This window comes from Dromaius novaehollandiae, chromosome 2 (assembly GCF_036370855.1).
Source record: "Dromaius novaehollandiae isolate bDroNov1 chromosome 2, bDroNov1.hap1, whole genome shotgun sequence".
In the NCBI taxonomy this organism is placed as follows: domain Eukaryota; kingdom Metazoa; phylum Chordata; class Aves; order Casuariiformes; family Dromaiidae; genus Dromaius; species Dromaius novaehollandiae.
Genome location: NC_088099.1, coordinates 24525801 through 24545882, shown reverse-complemented (window position 1 = coordinate 24545882; position 20082 = coordinate 24525801). Strand labels below are relative to the sequence as shown.

Below are 20082 nucleotides of genomic sequence, written 5' to 3'. Positions count from 1 at the left end.
TCGCAACTAATACCAAACTTTTGACGGCTGTTGAAGATAAGGCTTCTAAAATGCAGACCGGGAAGCACAGCAAACAGAGACTGGTCCTGTGACATACTGACACTGCAGTTCCCACTGATCTCCAGTGACTACTGGCTTCATGGGGTCAGATATAAGATGAAGAACAATGCATTTCATCGCATAACCACATGGTGAACCTATTGCACTGCGAAGCAGCGTGAGATCTGAGGGAAAGGGCTCAAACAAGGAAAATATCTTTTAAATGAAATATTCCTACAGAATCCTCTCCTGAGGACATTTGGCAGTGCTGAGTTGACAGACCTCAACCGAGCAGCTACTAGTGCACAGCTGCACAGTATGAGACAAACAAATAAATTACAATGAATCTGCAGAGGGACAGAATACAAAACAAGGGAAGCAATGCACTTGCTGTAGGCACTACTTGAGTGTGAACCCATCTGGATCCCTGTGTCATTCTGCTGCAGAAAGGACGGTATTGTCTCAAGGACACCATTTAGGGCAAGAAAGAAACTTCAGTGAATCTAGCAGTCAAGAGAAGTTAAGGCATTTGGACATTTTCCTCACTGGAGCAGATAATACTTTGAGGTCATATTTGCTTCATGTTTGCTAAACTCTAAAAGGACCCAATCACACTTAGAAAAAATGCACATTCGGGGTTTTTTAACAGCTCCTGTACACTTCAGAAATTAAGGAACTAAGTCTGCAGTTTGGGAATCTGGTAGTAAAATGCAAACATACTCCCGTAATGCTGCCTGTAGATTACACATGAAGCATTCAAAAGCAATAAAAAGAGTGTACACTAATTTTGCTCCTTCATACAATAAGTACTGCTTACCAAAACATTTTTTCAGCACCATAGTCATGTATTCTGAACATTTTTGATGGCTCTTGCATTCAGTTTGTAAAGTCTCCAAACGACTATCAAAAGGTTAGCTCTTCCCATCCAAAGTAACAAGCGCTGTTTGACACTCAAGTGCCTGCTAACACGGCTAACAAGCAGTGTACTTAGTTCTCAGACAACAGCAAAAAGTTTACTAACATTTTGTCAGCACTACAGACTAAGAACAGCCTATTAAACTTGCAAACTCTTAGTCATGCCAATATATTGCTCAATCAACTCCACAGATAATACTTTTTAAATATGACTCATCCTCTACATACAAGTACCAAAGTCCTATTTAAAGTTGAAAAGTGCTAAAAAGCACAACTCAGCACTCATTCTCCTCCTGATACAGCCTAGTATATCAAGACAAAAAACATTTTCACTGTATATATTTTCTGAAACAGCTGATGGAATTTTTCATTCCCAAAGAATTTCAGGTCTGAAACACTCTAAGGAAACATTTAGGAAACAGAGTATGTTCCTATATATTGCTATTTTTTGAGGCAGTTTCTGAGTTATAAGTCAGGGCTGTAGCCTCCACACTCACATACAGACTCTTTCAACATCAAGGAACCATCAAAAGGCTTTTACCCACATAACTTTTTCTAAACTTTACAGTAATACTGTACATGCTTTTTATAAACCTTGGTTACTTGCTACAGTTCTCCAGTCTGTACAAATTCATTTCAACTAAAAAGAAAAAGAGTGAGAGAGAGAGAGAGAGAGCTTATACAGTGAATTTATTGCCCCAGTTTCATAAAGATGAGACCAGCCTACAGGTCAGCTTTATGGACTTCACTGTCTTTTCATGATGAAAAGTCTCACCCACATACACAGGCAGGAAGCCAAATCAGAGCTAGTCAAATTATTGTAGAAATCGCCAAATTTCCCTGTCTGCTGACAACTGCCCAGCAGCAACGCCCAGCTTCTTAACTTGCTTTGACTGAATCCAATTTTCAAGTCGGACTGTTACTGACTCGACAGTTAAAATGGCTCTGTATCATTTGCCATTTTCTTTGATTTCTGCATACTCTAACTTCAGGTGATTTTAACTTTCCATTTCAACTTACCCAAACCAGCAAACCCATTTCATGCACATGATGGATTGGAAGAGTCCTGCTCCATGTGCTTAGTAATCCCATAAAGCTATTCAGCAATCTTTTCTGCTCAACTGTCGCACAATAGTTTCTGGGGGAAAAAAAAACATCAACTTTCCCTCACACAGTCATCCCACTATAGTATAAAAAGAGCTAGTAAAGATGTAATCTTCAATGCATGAAGCTCTCCTCCTCATTGAATATGCCTCAATCTGAGGAAATGGCGCTGATTCCAGCCACCCCACTGCTGTCACTCGACAGTGGCTTCGCACAGCTGCCACTGCTTGGTTCATCCCTGCAGTCATGGTATCTCCTCCTCAGAACAAATGCAAATACTGCAAGAGCTTGAGTACTGTCAGGGAGCATCTGTGGCTATAAAAAGCAAAACTTCATCCCACAGGCCTCTGTGATCCTTTACACAATCCAGAAAACAGCTCCTCTGAATAGCAGCGTATCCAGACACTGTCCCAGAAGACACTGGCAAACCAAAGGAAAAAAGAAGAACAGAAGAGCTGAGAAAACTTTCTTGTCTGGAACTTTCTACAGAAATCTCAGACAACCACAGCAAATTTAAAGCAGTTTAAAATTAATTAAAGGTTAAGTCAAACCTAGGGAAAAGAGACTCAGGATGCAGTTCATTGATTTCTGGAGATGTAAAATGTAGCTGTTTTAGTAAACACACAACAAGCCAATAACTGCACTGTTTCTAGGAAATACAGTACTGAAAAAGGCTATTTAGGGACCAAAAACTGAACCATACCACTAGAAAAATGAGAGGCATACGTGAACAGGAAATCCCACAGTCCTGTGTCCAAGCGGGGCGGTCTTGGCCCTCTTACAGCACTGGACTTCACCCTCCACATCTTTAGCTATCCAGTCTCAGGGAAGGAACATGGGCCTGGGCTGGCAGTCAGATCATCTGACAACAGCCCTGTGAGCTACTTTCTCCAAAAAAGGAGGCCAGTCTACCAGGAAGGAGAAGCAGCTTTGGCTCAAATCCATGGGCACCCAAGATGAGGATCCTCATACTCTACAGAGAGAAAGGCATGGCGGGAGCCAGCTGCAGTAAGTGGAAGGAACACAAACCTTAACAGAACCGATTCGAGAGGGAACACACACCACCGAGACAACACTAGCCAGAAGGATTCAGATTTTGGAAAGCTGAACTTTATCAGGCTTTTGAAGACTTTATGGAGTTTGATTTCACTTTAAGCAGGGTTTGACAGGATAATTGCAATAATGTTTTAATAAGCAAAGCCCCAAGAAAAATTAGTCTTGAGTCACTTAAAGGCTGGTAGAATTATAGCGAGGACTACAAAGGGAACCTGAAGCAGCAGAAAAGTATAATATCATATCTACCAGTGTTACATGCACACCTTCAATGGTTTTGTGGTGGACAATTTAACTGAATAATTCTGTATGTAGTTCCTCCGTAATTTGGGTATATCTCAACAATATTTATCAAGGCACCATTTGCCATGTAACACAGTTCTGCAGCATGAATGTGTTACAGCAGATCATTAGCCACAACAATGGCCCCAAAATAGGTATGTTCAGTGAAACAGGGGAGAAAGAAAGAACATACAGCCTCATTCTGAACACAGGGATGCCAAATTACATCAGGAGTAAATACAGGCATTGATCATCAGAGTTGGAAAGGACTCATCTATCAGACCCAGATCTAAACCAGGCAGTTATTATATTGTTTATGGCAACAATCAAGTGTTTGAAAAAGTGCTTTCTATAAGGATTGTTATGACCAAGCCTTTAAAATTCTTCATGACTATATATAAGCCTGTTTTATGAGATTAAGCAAGAGCTTCTGAAATCTACCTTTTTTGGCTCTGCTATGGCACAAATTCAAGAAAATATCACAAAACAAGATTTCTCATGCAGCCTTTTTACACAAACTAGAATTTTCAAAGATACCCAAGTCTTCTAATCACCTTTCAAAACCTGAATCCTAATATGCTAATTTCTACAACATGAGTTCTGGAATAAGTTACCAGAAAGTTTCTTGGCACGTTCATTTATTATCATAGTAAATCTCATTATCAAGTAGGAAAAAACTTTTCCTAAAGTGAGTTTGCATAGAAGGATAAATTAGAAATTTTAAATATTCTCAGCCTATAAAATACCAAACACACTCTATGAATATATATATTTTATAAAGAGGCAGATCTGAAAGTCCCTCCTACATCAGAAACCAAAGGGCAATCTCAATGCCCTTGCAGCATGCTGCAATCTATAGCAAAGTTTAGCTGTCAGCGTATTTTTCCTCTTCATAAAGACAGGATCTGCACCAAGAGTATTGATATTTTAACTGAATGCCATTCGCATATTCATGAAAACAGAATATTGATTGATCAGTGAAGCATGCAGTCCTTATATTAATATTAAAGAACTCCATATATTGAGCAAACAGTAAAGTACTACACACATTTTGCCGAACACCTTATAAACCTTAAGGAAAGAGGGCAAAGAGGGGAAAGAGGCAGGAAGAAAGCCCAACCCAGCAGTGAACCAAAGGCATGGTCTTTTGGTCATTCCAGCCTCAGTCCCAGTTTAGCCTCCTTCCCCTTTGGTTTCACAATGGGTTGATGGAAAACTGTGCCTAAGTTTCTGCAAGAGCCAGCAGTTATTTAATTAATATGCTGCAGTGGGTGGGAAAAGGTTTTAAAAACTGGACAATTTTTCATGACACTTCTTCAAAAGGTCATCATCCATCAGTCCCAAAATCTAGAATTGTTTTGTGTGTCCGTTCAACAGTCAGAACACAATTTTTAACCACAGCTTACTAGCTGTTGAGCTAACACAGGAAATTATAATACCAACAGAAGTTGACAGCACCAAAAAGCAGAGTGTTTTATACGAAGTTAGCAGGTTGAGAAGCACCAGCAAAGAACAGGGATATCGTGTTCAAAGACTAGAGTATGAGGCCAAGAAGTTGGAGAATCCAATAGCAAAGACCAAGCAGTAGCTGAATAACTGATGAAGATTTCAACTCCAACTGAAGACAAAACTATGGGAGCTCAGTGTGACACAGCAGAGCTTTTCTTCAATTGATTAGCAATAAGAAGAGATTTAAGAAGTTCGAAATCATGCTTGCAAATCGTTTTATGGAATTATATAATTTACTCACAAACAATTCAGAAATGCAGACTGGAGAGACAAATACTATGCTGCAACGTATTCAGTCGCTCCGGACTACAGACAACATGCAACTCTATCTCAAGATGCAACCGAGTGCTGGAGCCCCTTCATGCCATGTAGAGCCTGCTCTCTGCCCTTTTAACTCACTCCAAAGGATCCTGGTGCACCTTTAGGACAGCGGGCAACAAGCAAGAGAAAAACAGATTGAGAAAGAGAAGAAAGTACATTAGGAATGCTTTACATAGCTAGCAGAGATCAGTTAATCTATGTCTACAGCACATCATTACATCAGGACTCTGTTCCCACTGAAAATAAAGGCAAATCACTCAAATTTCCTTATCAAGACCCAAGTTCATGAAAAACACAACTGCGATGAAAAACACAAGATTCGGAACAATTTTACTCAGATTTTACATGCAGATCCGTTATTATAACCACCGAGTGTTGGCCACATACAGAACTAACTGGAACCTTTCACAGCCGGCACGGAGCGGACACGTTCTCCTTCGGCTCATCTCTCACCTAGCTCTGAACGTGGAAATAAACTTCTCCCTCAGCCAAGGGCCAGTATTACGTCCCACCTGTGACAGAAAGCCCAGGCAAGGAACGCAGTGGGAGAGACGAAGATCAGCCACACATATAGTAACCCAGTCAAACACAAGAAGAGTTTACCCGTGTAGTGTAAGTTGCACGGCACTTTCAGAGACCTTCCAGGACCCAGTGTTTTGGCACTGTCGAAACACTGCAGCTGCAGTCTCTAGCCAAGAGCCAGATTGCTATTGTCAGTGTTGGGGTTGGGGGAAAGCATGTAGAGGCCTGGCACTCTAATCTCCAGCTGGAAAATGAATCTCATCTTTGCAACCAGAACACCTGATCCACAGAAGATTATTAAGAAAAGGGTCCTCTAAATCAGACGCTGATATACAGTCAAACTGTTGATTGTACAGGCCAACTTAGTGCTATATTTTGCTCTCTTTTACAGGTAGGAGAACAAATACAAGCACTGGGGAGGAATGTTACTTCTTATTTACTCATACTTTTTAATGTGTGCCTGCATAGTATTGACCTAAGGAAAGTATTGTGATTTCCCTTGAGATTCTTATAATATCAAAGCTCAAGGCACGGAGTTAAGAGGTTCCTTGTACTATCTACAGAAGGAACTGTGTTTTAAACACAAAAAATCTCAGGGCTGCCTTCACTGAACATCCCTGTTAGAGGGGGCATTCATCTTTAATAGGCTTATTTATGCAACAACAAATCAAGTGTTCATTACTATGATCCTGGGATACATTAATGGTAATATTAATATTAGCATCCTCAGATATATCTTATCTTGATTACTCCTTTGATTAAATGCCGTGCGACTGCTAATAGACCCCCTTTGAGGAACTAAGAATTTGAAATACGGGAATGTCGTGGATCCTGGTGGCGATTCTGCTGCTTGGCAGAATTAAGAGCAGAATCCCAAAGTGACGTGAAGGTTTTGAAGTCCATTGTGTATTACAACATTAATGACACAACCATATGACAGCCTACAACATTTGTCTTGTGCTGCGCTTTGAAGTCCAGCTGTGACTGTGACCACGTCGATTTTGTTACTTAAGCAATTGCATTCCAGGTTTCTAGGATGAGTACATAAGACTATTTAGCAGTAAAGCATGCACATTTAGAAGTCATTCACTAGTTACAAGGAGGCCAAAGGACAAAAAAACAAAAAACAAAACCAAAAAAACAAAGGAGGCTGCTGCAGAAAAAAGCTCAACAAATGCTGGGGAAAAAAACCAAATTTTTAGAAATCTGTCAACCATCACTTCCCAGCCACTTTTGCCTTCATTTCCCTTCTTTCACCCTCTTTTCTCTTGTTACATTTCTTTGGCTCAGTTCTATCATAAGCCTGTTCTGAAAATCCTGATCTGCAAAAGCCACACTTTGCTTGAACCTTCCTCTGAACTACCATCTAATTTCCTCTTGTACAATTCCAGACTCTGGTCTGTATCCCCTCTTGTACAACTTCTGTGCTTTCTGAATCTAAAGCTTTCATCCAGGAATTTAAGAGAACTGATCTAATATAATGCAACTTCCTTCTCTCCAGTTTAGCTTATCTCCCTCTCTCTCCTTTTTATTTTTATGCGGTTCAAAACACAGTTATTGTTTTGCATTAATTCAATAGCTACATCCTCAGTGTGAAGTCCTCTGACTGTATTATCCCATTCACGTATCTTTTCTTTTCTACATGGGGCTGCTTGTCCTTCAGTCATCATTCTCAAACGTTTTAACCTCCTCCAAAAAGCATCCTTCCTAAACTAATGCACGAGGTCAATACCTTCTGCTTTAAATCTCTGTTTAAGAATGTTTTTTCTAACTCTGACACACAGCTGTCCAAAGACTACTAGCAATGGATGGAAGAAGGCATAGAGGCAGTCAATGTATATTTAATCATAAATGGATCGCAAGTGTGCTTTTGTTCCCCTACCCTTCATACATCACTGAAGTTTGGCAGTTAACTCTTCAGGGCAGAAATGGTTGTCTCTTCATGTGTGAACAGCATCCAACACACTATACCCTTATCTAACTTTTACCAACCATCCAAAAGCTACCATAAAACTTAGTTCTTATAGTCCATAGCCTTGACAGGTATTTGGGCACAGATAAGTGTTTTTGAATGGAATGCTAGACATCAACAATCAGGGTATGAAATTACTCAACTGCAGCAATTAACACTATTACAGCAAAAATACCTTCCTAAACACAGCTTCTCCAAAGCCTTGTTGAAGCAAGCACAGCCATGCTGCTGTCCATCACTGGCAAGCCAACTCAGATCTCTGGGTGAGAAATGCAGTATCCTGCAATTACGATGTAACCATGCCCTCTGCGAGGAACACAGAAAATTGGTACTGCTCCACTCATTCTGGCCTGCTTTCACTCAGTAATTTTCTTCCTTCGAATCACTGCCAATTATTGCATCCTTCAGTGGGGTAATAACCATCACACGCCACAGGAGAGGCTGTGAATATTTTAAGTAGCAGAGGGAAACTTCTTGATCAAGAAGAAAAGTTGTAGTTGCATGCAGAGCTTTAGGTATTTTAGTTCAGTTTAGTGTGGAAGCTATTGTGAAGTAAATGCACTTAATGCCTGTTAATCCACTAGTGCTACTTTTTGTCTAGTTGGGGTAATGTTAATACTGAATAATGACTTAACTAAACATGGATGAATTGAGAAGTTAAGAGCATCAGATTTGGTGAACAAAAAGTTTGAGACATTCAGAAAAACAAAACTCATTAATTAACGGTTTATTCTGTAAGGCCAGTATCTGAATCTTGATGCTAGATCCAAAAGCAACCATAGCTACTTTGCAGCAGACATGCAATGTAACGTGTGAATTTGTCAATCTCTCCGGCTCTTCAGATGTTCCTGGAATGCGGAGAGGTTTGTTGGGTTGTTTGCTTTTTAAACACAGCAGACATTTTCGAACTTAAAAAAAAACCACACTCTATTTTATTTTACCATAAATATAGCCTTCACATACTTTTTTTTTTTTAAACGCAGGAGAAGAATAAGTTCTGTCTATAAGTAATTAATATGCTATGAAGAGAATCTGTATTATTTAACCATACAAGAAGAATACAAACTGTCAGTGCTTATATTTTAAGGATTACATAAAAGAAGTCGAAGACAATTTTTCATTTATTTTGTTTCTTAAATTGACAGAAGCCAATTTTTTTGGAAAAGGAGGCCTGCAACTCATCTGGGATTTCAGCAGTTACCTCAAGTGCATAATTTTTCTGGCTCTATGTTTATAACCGTGTACGCTCAACATTTTTTTCCCTTTAGATATAACATTTGCTGTCATTTTGCACACCATCTCAAATATGATGATTAGTGACCAGGACTAAAATTACTGTGTCTTAACATAAATTAAGCTAGTTAGTTGTTTAAAACTATAGAGATTGGTCTTCACATGACAGAAACCTGAAAACATACCCTAGTTTGGGTACTAACATCTAAATCAAACTGCAGCATTGAAGTTCACACTTTATATTTCAAACACCTCCCTTCTAATTTCCATTTTTAAAAGCGTGTTCGAGTCCCCAGAATACAAAATCAAACCGCACTGAGGCCGGCCAGAAACTGGAATTAAGCTGCAATATTTCGTCTCCAGCTGTCGCAGAGGTATTACAGCTTTCATTTTGTGGCTTTAAGACCCCCCCGACAGTGGGACTCGGCTCCCCCAGGGCACCCGGGCAGCGGCGTGCGGGGGGTGAAAGGCCCCGGGGACCATTTTAAGTGACCGGGCAGCTGCGGCAGCAAGGTCAGCGCTCGCGGAGCACCGCCAGGAGCACGCGCCGCGCGTTTCACCGCGCAACGTTTTCATGGAAATGCTGCTCTCCGCGGATATGGGCACGCCGCGGGGGGCAGGCAGGGAGGAGAGCCCTGCGGAGCGATGCGCGACGGCCGCTGCTGCGTTTCGGGAGGGGGCAAACCGGGGGGAGCAGGCCGCGGCGGCAGGTGCCCGCGGCGCCGCCGATGCCGAGGAAGCCGCGCCCGGGCCCCGCCGCCGCCGCCGCCGCCGCCGCCGCGCCCCGCGCCTACCTGGCTCCGCGCCGCGCCGCTCCGCACCCGCGTGCTCAGCGCCGGGCGCCGCGCCCCGCCGCCGCCCTCGCCGGAGACCAGCCGCAGGGGCCTGATGCTCTCTCGCTGCGCGAAGCGGCTCTCGCCCCGCCGCCCCGCCGCCGCCGGCCCTGCGCGGGGAGAGGCACCGTCACCCGGCTGCGCCCCGCGGCGCCGCTGCGAGGCGGCCCCGCCGCCCCTCGCCCCGGCCGCGCCGCCGCCCGCCGCCTCCTCACCTGGGGGCCGGGCGGGCGCCGCCGGGGCGGCGGCCAGGGCGCAGAGCGCCAGGCAGAGCAGGCAGGCGGCAGCCCGCATGGCGCTGCCCCCCGCGGCCGAGCCGGGGCAGCGCTGCACGCCGGCAGCGGCCCCGCTGCCTCCCGCCGCCTCGGTGCCGCCCCGGCTTCCGCCGCCGCCGGCGCCGGGGCTGCGCGGGGTGGGCTGCCGCGGCGCGGCGCGGCTCGGGCGGGGGCGGGCGGGCAGGCTCCGCCCCGCGCCCGGAGGGGCGGCCAGGCCCCCCGCAGCGCGCGGCCGTGCGGAGGGACGTGCTGGGAAATGTAGTGCCGGTGGCGGAGGACCCGCGCCGCAGCCGGGGGAAGCCCGCGGAGCGCGGCGGGGCGGGGGGCTGCCCCGCTGCACCCCCGAGCTGCGGCCCGCCACGGCGCCCCGTCCAGTCAGTCCTGTCGGGCGGAGCTGGTGGCCCCTGCTGCAGGGAGCACAAGCGCCCCCCCACCTCCGATCAGCCTCTGCCTCCAGGTCGTGACTCTGCCCGGGATGGTGCCTCTTCAGAGTAACCCACCCCCCTTTCCTTCCCTATGATCCTTTTTCCTCCCTTCCTGAGTTCTCACTTCTTCCCCGCTTTCTCCCCCAAGCTAGCACTGAAAGAGAAGTAAAGGTCTACAGCACAGAACCACGTCTTTCACGTTACAATACACCAACACACCCTCCTGCCCTACAGCACAGGACAAGAGACAGCGCCGTGGAGGAGTCCCCGTGCCCTCCCTCCGAAACTCCGGGCTCCGGTTTCCCCAGCAGCAGCAGCAGCAGCGCTGCGGTTGCAGCTCGCACTCCGCACTCCCCCCTGCCGGGGAGCGGAGGGCAGCGGTGCCGCATGTGAGCACTAGTCACCTAGCTGGGTGCCTTTTGGAAAAGGAACGAGATGAGAAATTGTCTAAGGTTGCTCTTCCATCATGTTTTCCAACGTGACGGAGGGCTAGCTACAGGGAACGGTTCAAGTGACACAGTTACTGAGGTGTGCCAAGGGAGGAGGAGGAAGGTCAGAGCAGCACAGATGCAGCTCATTGCTGACCAGAGCAAGATAATATGTCATCAAACTATACACTGGAAGGTTTTAACATGAGCTGCAAGCACTTAAAAAAGGAAGAGGTGGCATCACACACACAGTACAGCGAGAACTGCTGCTCATTGTAGTCTAGAAAACACAAAAAGAACAAAAAAATGTTATCTTCATCTTTATGACTAAAGCCATTACGCAGATCAATATTAAATGCAATCTGGCAATGTTTAAGACATCTGACACCTCCATTTCTGCTCCTATAAGCATTTCAGCCTGCCAGGCTTCCTTCCTTGGGTCTCCTCCTGCAGAGCGCACAAGGGACACAACCGAGAGCCTGAAGAGCCGCTTGCTGCCTCCTGTCCAGGGAATCACCCCTCAGACAAGGTCGAGGCTGCTGACCTGAATTTTTTTAGGTCTTATCTCACTGGATAATCTTCTTAAGGGAAGCAATTAGAGGGTAGATGAAGGAAATGCAGTTTCCCACAGTTTATTTCCACAGTATAAATAACACATCTGGGAGGCAGCAGACAAAATCATGGTATGACAAGCTGAAAATTCCCATCATGATGACTGTCCAGTAAGACAGGCATTTTGAAGGCACAGCGCACCTGGACATGATATATCAACTCTGAGGAGAAAGCAGCTAACAAGTTTTGCCCTGTCCTGCTTACACAGCTCTAGTCATACACTACAGGCAAGATTGAATATTACCTGAAAGTAGCCATGAAGTACTTGAGTAGTTGCTCACGCAGCACACAGTTAGGTTACAAAACTCTGCAGCAAGGTACCAAAAGGACCTGGTGGGGTCCCTTGGTGGGGTGGGTAAAGAAAACGGAGAAGTACTATTTACAGAGAGAAATTTCGTTGCTGTAAAGTCATGTTTCAATGTTTTTTCAAAGGTCATAAATATTTCTATTTGTGGCTGTAGCCAGCCTCTAAATTTATTGCACAAAAAATAAATTTATTAGACAAAAATTGTCCCTGTGAACACGCTATTTCACAGCTTTTTGTGTCATAGTTCTGTGAGAATATGGTATGGGGTGTACATTACACCAGCTAGGCAGCAGACATACAGATATAGATATGCAGTAAAATATACAGTATAGTTATACACTAGATAGTTTCCTGGACTAGTACGTTATAGTTTTCATTTTTCACTTCCCTTTACCAGCCAAGGCGTGGTTGTTTTAAACTAATTACTATAAATGCAGAGTTCTAGCCAGTCTGTGGGCTAAGAGGATATGGTGATATATAATGACTGCAGCTTCATAAATACAACACTTTTTTTTTAGCAGGGCAACTCTATTTTGGTCAAACCCTTAACCAATTTTAAGAATAATTCTTAGAACTGTTTTTAGAAATACAACCAATTGATATTCATATCAATCAATTTGATTGTATCGATTATATCGATAAATGCATTTAAGAGTATGTATGCTAGAAGTGTCTATAGTTAGCCAAAGCAGATTTGAAAAAGGAGTTTTATGCCCCTCCTCTTGCAAACCTCTCTCATGTACATCCGTATACCATTTTGGCCAGGAAAACACTTCTATGAAAAATACTGAAGATTAATTCAAAAGTGTATGTTTAAGTAAATTGCAGAAATTTTCTAAATCACATTCTTTTGAGGGAAGGCTGATATGCAAGTCCTCATTTTTCTGTATGCAAGTAGATGATTTGACAGGCTTAATCCTTCGGAGCAATAATATTTCATTTATGAGTGACTTTTTTTTTTTTTTAAAGAAAGTTTAGTTCCAGGTTCATTTGGGAAATCAGCCAGAAAACTTTCATATTCACTTCCCTTTCTTACTTCACTGGAAGCTGCTTAAAATTTTTCAGAAAGATGTTGGAGGCAGTCAGCCTCTGAGCTTTGAACTCACATCTAGATGTACGTAGTCTTTTATTTGGGAGTGGGGGGAGTTACTTTCACACAAAGGCCAATTTTTCGAGTTTCACTCTCTTGCTATTTAACATTCTATCAAATTTTATTACACTGGATATTCATGCCTTTTTTTTTTTTTTTTTTTTTTTTTAATGAGCAATAACAACTTTACAACTTACCCTGTGTGGAATGTCTTCACAATTCGCCAAACTTAATGAACCTATTCTATATGAGTATTTAAATCACAGTTGCATAAGAATTTAGCCTTAAAAACATGTGCCAATATTGAAAAAGATCAAGAGATAGAAAGTAAAAGTGATATATAAGCAGATATTCAGCTTTTGATTTTCTGTAGAATCCCCAAAATTATTTTTGAACCGTAATTCATTACAAGTTGTATTTAGCACTTGTTAAATTTAACATCTAAGCTTTACCTCCTCTTTTTCCAAACAGAAAATAAGAAAGCTACATTGACTAAACAGCAGGAGAAGGAAAATCTAACATCTCCTCTCCCCCAGGCCCAACAATCTAATATATTCTCTAATAGGTTCTAATAGAGATAACCTAATTACCTACAGGTAATGTTGTGGCATTCAGTTTAATGGTGTGGCACTGAACATCAAGCGTCAGCTCTAAAATTCAAACAAAATCAGGAACCAATTGATGCAATATTAATGTAGTGATGTCTCTGGGAGCAATAAATGTTTGCATTCAAGAAACTCGAATATGCACAGCTACTCCCAGTGAAGTTGCTGGCAAAATTCTGAAAAACAGCAAGTAAAAAAAAGATTGATTATCTTTGGCTACTAAAGTAAACTACAGATGGTTTTTAAAGTCAGTCAGTCATGAAATATGACACCAAGTAACTGGACATGCAACAAATAACCAAGGCAGTATTTTCAAGAGGATTTTCAAAGGAACATTGTGCTTCTAAGTTACTTGGGTGTTCTTGAAAATTTCATCACAGTTGTATGAGTAAGTAATGATAAGAAATGGCAATTTTGCAATCATAACAGTTCTAAGTTGTCTTAAATCCTTAAGATATTAGCCTACTTTAAACTGCTGATAGACTAACGTATTTGTAAATACTAAAATACCTGCAGAAATTGCTTCGTATTTTTAGAATCTTGATACAAGAATCTAAATTTTCTGCTTCTAGGATATTACGGAGCATTGTATATGTGCAGACAGGATGGAATAACACTGAATCCAATTGCAGAACATTATAGCCAATTAATACTATGAGAAGTATATCACTCCTCACCCCACACAACTTTTTTTTCTTCCTGAATTACAGATTGTGATTGAAATCTAGGACACATTTTAATAAATACATTCTAAGTGGTCAATATTCAATCAGGCATTTATTTTTTAAGTTATAAAAACATACTGCGGCTGTTTCCTCATAAAAGCCAGCTGTATGACTATTTTGTAATTGTCTCTATTCCTCTGGATAGCTGTGATTATAAGGATACTGCTCTGCATGTTTTTATGTGAAACAAACATTCACATTCTGAATATGTGATATTTAAATTTTCAGTGCTATTATGTCATTACCAGTCACATGTACAACTATACACTCAGATGCATTAATGCTTGTAATTGGACATCTACAAGAGGGAAGTGCAACAGTTCTTTTTTTTGAGCTAACACATTAGAACATTTGACTTTGGTGGTTATTTGTTCAGGACATGGATATTACCTCAAAAGAGGAAGCATATGCAGTTTGTTCTACACACAAGTATAGAACAAATCTCAAAAAGATTCCGTTTTGAAGTTAACTTGATGGTACAGCCTGATTTGGAATACAATGAAAGTATATATAGATGGTACAGAGAAAGTAAGCTGGTGTTTTCTATTCTCCTTGTAGAACAGTGCATGAGTCAGATGATAGTCAATTAAATTAAAAAGCAGGAAAATCAAAGCTGATAAGAAATATGCTTTCATACAAGTAATTAGACCACTGAAGTCTTTACTCAGACTGTTGATGATGCCAAGAATTTTGGAAGATTTCAAGAAGGATAAGATATTCTTATGGACTAAAAGAACATCCAGTTTTAGAGAAAAATGTTATGCTTTAAGCTTTACCCAGTTTTTCATTCTAAGGTTACAAACCTGACTTTTGTAGGGGAAGGGGAATTATCCCACATCTAGTTATTTGCAAAGGATTCTTTTTGCACTTTTGGTGATGTGATTAGTACAGAACTGCTGCTGGCCACTGCTGGCAGTAGGAGATTGGCCTGGGTGAACTACAAGTATGATTTAGCATTAGTAATTTCTCTAAAATTCTAGTGGCATAAAGCAAGCCAAGTTTTTTCTTTATCACATAAAAAAAGGTCTCAATTTATGTATTTTTCCCAAAAGAGCATTTATTCAAGTGGCTGACAGGCAGGCTGCAAGTAAAAATTGTTCAAAAATCTCATGCATGTTTTACAACACACAAAACATACATTCGCTTAGGAATTTTCCTGCTTAGGTCTTCTGAGGTACCCCCTAGAGTTATGTCAGGAACGTTAATAGTGAAAGTTATCCTCAGAGACCAGCTAAATAGCTCTTCAGCTAAACAAACTGGAATGCAGGTTAAGGTTCAGAAGTCTTTCTCTGAGTGGCAGACTCCTTCCATTCCCAAGAGCCATGCACCTGCTGAGACCCGATTTTCCTGCCTGCAGATGTTGTACCTGCAAGGTGGAATCCCCATGGCATCTGCTGGTGCAGTGCCTGGACCCAAGATAGGGCAGACCCTTGTTCAAAGTCCTGCTCTGCCTGGTGGCTTGAACCTCCAAAGTGATTACCATCGTTTGGCAACTGACTTCCCTGGAGTAACTTTCAGTCTTTTACTGCTGGAGTTCCATGTTGAAAAAACTGTTCAGAGGGCCAGAGAAAGACTGTTTTTTATAGCCTAACTGCCTACATACTCAAAGAACACTAGAGACACTGAATCTTGAAGTGAGATTCCCTCAATTCCAAAATAAAAAAATTGGCACAGATTTGATAGCCATGTGAATCTAAGGCTGCTTTATCTCAAGTGACATTAGAATCCACTCACCCACCGCTTTGCTTCCCACATCTTTTTAGGGTACTACATCTGGAAAGCTCATTTTGGATAACTATAGTCTCTAATGTCAATACACTGTTGAATATCAGAAGCCCAACCATAACATTTATGGAATGCACGGTAAAAATACCTATCTCATGTCACCTTGAAGATGTTAATCTGGTTAGTAAAATCAGTTCACACTTGCCTTCACTCTGTTACAGGTATCAGTGGTGATATTACCACTGATTGGTATTACCTGTGGTATTTACCCTTAACATATACTTATGTTTGATAACAAAACAATCTCCTTATATGGTCTAGGGAACTAGTTATGTAAAGAAATACATTTTGCCATTCAATTTGTAGTCTGCCTAAATATAGATTCTATATACACAAAGTGTACAATTGCTCTGGATAAATTGGCTGCTAGAATTTCTTCTCACTTGTCTTCAAGGGTTGGGATTAAAGGCATATACAAGTTAGAGCTAAATTTAGTGATAGTAAGTATTCGAAAGAAAACAACTGGTTTGTCAGATTTGCATGAGATTATCCCTCTCCTGTTTTTCTATTCTATTTAAAGGGGACTCTAGTTGCAAGTAAATACCCAAGAATCACATAAAAGCTTACTAACATTTGTTTCTAGTTTTATTTTACATTTTATGATTGCACTAATTTCACATATTTCTTAATGTGATCCAACTGTATGTCTTAAAAATCTCAGATACGAAGCATCTATAGAGTAAGATTACTTTAAGAAAGTTATTTTCAGCCTCAGATAGAACCCCATTTAAGGCCAAGATAGACTATGACCATGATGCCACTGTGCTGATATCACCTGGCAACATGATCAAAAAGCCCATCACGGGACACCTTTATCAACCTTTGGTGCATATCAGCAACAGCCCAAAGGACACATGGACCACAGCTCATGGCGATTCTCCAACTTGGGAGCATAAAGGGGGAAGGGGGGTCTTATTTTCATTCAGTGCCCACATACCTTACTATGACTACATCAGTTAGAAGAGCTACTATTTTTTCATCATTCTTGCCCTCGTAGACCACCACAGGAGATTTGGGAATACCAACACTAGTTACATTAGCTGAGTCCTTCAGAACAGAGGCTCTTCAGATTAAGGAATGAAGGGACCCCCTTCATCCCCAGATGTATCTAAGGAGTCACATGCCTTGAAGTCACACAGGCCAGGAGGCAACACAAGAAAATGCTAGTGAGAACAGATAATTTAAGTGGACTTTTCTCTTACAGGGTTGAGGTGGAACACAGATTTCATCCCTCCTGCACATTGCTGACCTCCGAAGATCAAACAGACATCAACACGCTCAGTACTATTCAGATTGTAACAAACTCCGCACCAAAACAGAGAAACTATTCCATTCAATTTGGTCTCAGCAGGGCTGTGCCATTTCTTCTATCACAGGCCTGATACACCATCTGCCAACAACCCTGGACCCCAGCAGGGAGAACAAGCACATGACACTACCTTTGCTATTATTAGCTCAGAGTGGAAGATCTGCTTTTCAGTTGCCTAGCTGTTGCTTTGTTGCAAGGGTTCTATAGTTGGACATTGGTGAAGAGATGTTACTGCTTACAGATCCCACTACTTCCTTCGTCTGCAGCAGAAGTATAGTAACAAAGATGGGATAGTTGATAGTCCCTTACCTGTAAAAGAACGTCCTCCAAGCATGGACTTTTTTTTGCAAATTCTACTGCTCTGTAGCCAAAGGTCTCATAGCATAGCCTAAGACTGGAAAGAAGAGGAACATGGAGATGAAGTCCTTACCCTGCTGAATGACTTCTCGGCCAAGCTGTTGATCTCAGTTTCAGAGGATAGCCTGTCAGTCCTGGCTTTCATCATTTCCGTTTAGCTGTAAACCCAGTGTTGTAGGCCACAAATGGCATCATGTATCTTGCTGACAAATATTTTGTTCCAGTTATAAAGGTGTGGACATATTTTGGCACACTGCTCTTGAAAATCAGTTATTTGTCCCAAGCTTAGCTGATCTTAGATGGTCTTCATCTTCTTGAAGATGAAGTAGGACAGTTCTGGACTCCTGCCATATCCAAGAGCAATAAGATCCTTTGCCAACTGTTACAGCAGCCAGGAAACTCCACTCCTGGTGTAACATGTAATAACAGTACTGAGGGAGAAAGCATAGCTTTTGAGCAGAAAGAAAACCAAAAAGAAAAACAATAAAACCCAGGAATAACTTGGATCATTACAGAATGTTGCTGAATTCTTTTCAAACACAAGGCTTTCTTCAGGCTCACCTGCTTGTATGAAACATTGAGAAATTACTACAGAACTTTTTTATGTTTGTGTGGCTTGAGTCATGAATCCCCACCATCGCCCTATATCCATATGAGCATTCATACAGTGCACACATTCTCTCTTGGTATATACACACAGACATCCTTGGGAACTCTATCCTCTCACCCACACTACAGACTTTTCTGAAGAAAAATAATACTTCTGTTCCAGATAAACACATACTGCGGAGCAAAATAATAGGCAGAGGTTGGGCATCCACAGCAAAAAAGATACGAAACCAAAGTGCTAGTGTAGATGTACCAAAGTCACCACAGCACTTCCCTTCTAATACTTTAAAATCAGCTCTCAACATCTGTGTTTCTTTTAAATTCAGTTATCATTCCTGGTTTTTGTACTATGTAGCTACAGCTTCCATTTTAGAAGACTTTACTGAATGATTTTGCTCTCTCCTATAGTAATACATGAAGCACAGAGTGGGTGTGAACAGTGAGTTACAACTCGTTCTCACATTAAGTTATCAAACCAATGGTCATCGGGCCACAGGATAATCACATAATTAAGAGTACTTTTACAATGTAAAAGTCTAGGGGTCTTTTTTTTTTTGAATCAGACTTTAAAATGAAGTAGTGTCTCACACAAATGTTAAAACTTACAGCTTTTGTAACAGTAAGATTTAGATGCTTCATTAAAATTGATTCTCACACTCTACGCCTCGGTATATATACACTGAAAGGAACTATAGGAATATAGTTCCAAGTTTCACTAATCACCACAAAAAGGAAGTCACAATTAGTATAGTAACAACTGTTTCTAAACAGAGTATTAAAACTACCTAAACAAGTGTCTCAAATTCACAGAAAGATAGACTATCCAAGAATGAAGCGGCCTCAGATGAAAGCTGCAGAACTATGAAGAGAGTTCAAACTGTTATGTGCAATTAATACAAAGATGTACTGACAGATGAAGTGCACTTCCAGTGCTAAACCTTTAGTCCAATGACTTAAGAGATTTGTGATTGTGTTTATAGGACTTGTCTCAGAATTCCTGCCACACATTTTGAAGATACTCATATCTCTTCAGACTTGAGAGGAAATCTGATGGACAAACATTCTAGCAACTAGTTTTCCATATTTAATTATTTTTTCAAAGAGTAAAACAATTCCTTTTAAATTTTTGGAATAATAGTTTTTAAAAAACAAGCCTGGAAGATAAATGCATGAAAATCATGCACAATACAGTGAATAGATCTGCCTTAGAAAAAGTTAACGGCATCACAAGCCACAGTAAACTATCTGAATACACTACATACAAAGGGGGCTTTTAATATGACTATAGTCATCTACATGCAAAATCCGCATCACAACTAACAGTGCTTTTTGGAATCGGTAAAACTGACTGTTATACCTTGTTCTGCATTATGATGAATATTCTTCATATCATTTTAATAACAAACCTCTGAATTTTTTTCCCCATAGGATTCTAGAGAAGCCAGATTCTAATTAATGTTTAAATTGCCTTTGTATATAGTGTCCATTGAGCTACCGTGTTACAATATTTTATCTAATCATGTAACATGCAAAACATATAAATAACTGGAGATGTGACAAGTAGATTTACTAACAGTGACTAGTTTTCACCTTAGCATTCTACTAATGCAATAATCTTTATGTATATAACTATGCACACACATTTCAGTCAGATAGAGGCCATCGAATTAGACTAACAACAGTGGGGCAGGGGCACCCTAAAACCAGATTGTTGCAATGCATGTTAAGGAAAGATGCACATTTTACTACTTAGACTTGGCTTTAGTACTGAA

General features: G+C 41.4%; 1 protein-coding gene across 12 annotated transcripts in view; it reads right to left on the bottom strand.

Annotated features, from left to right (window-relative positions):
- ADAM22 (ADAM metallopeptidase domain 22) overlaps positions 1–10196 on the bottom strand; it is a 143476-nt gene extending 133280 nt beyond the window's left edge. For 7 of the 12 annotated variants that reach the window (XM_064506021.1, XM_064506022.1, XM_064506018.1 and 4 more), the window contains exons 1-2: positions 9999–10195; positions 9745–9893 (exon numbers count right to left, since the gene is read on the bottom strand). In XM_064506021.1, the coding sequence (XP_064362091.1) occupies positions 9745–9893; positions 9999–10077 (228 nt within the window). In that variant the 5' untranslated portion in view covers positions 10078–10195. Of the gene's footprint in view, positions 1–9744; positions 9894–9998 lie in introns of all 12 variants that reach the window. The other 5 variants (XM_064506024.1, XM_064506025.1, XM_064506027.1 and 2 more) reach the window with 2 other exon arrangements.
- Positions 10197–20082: the final 9886 nt, after the last annotated feature.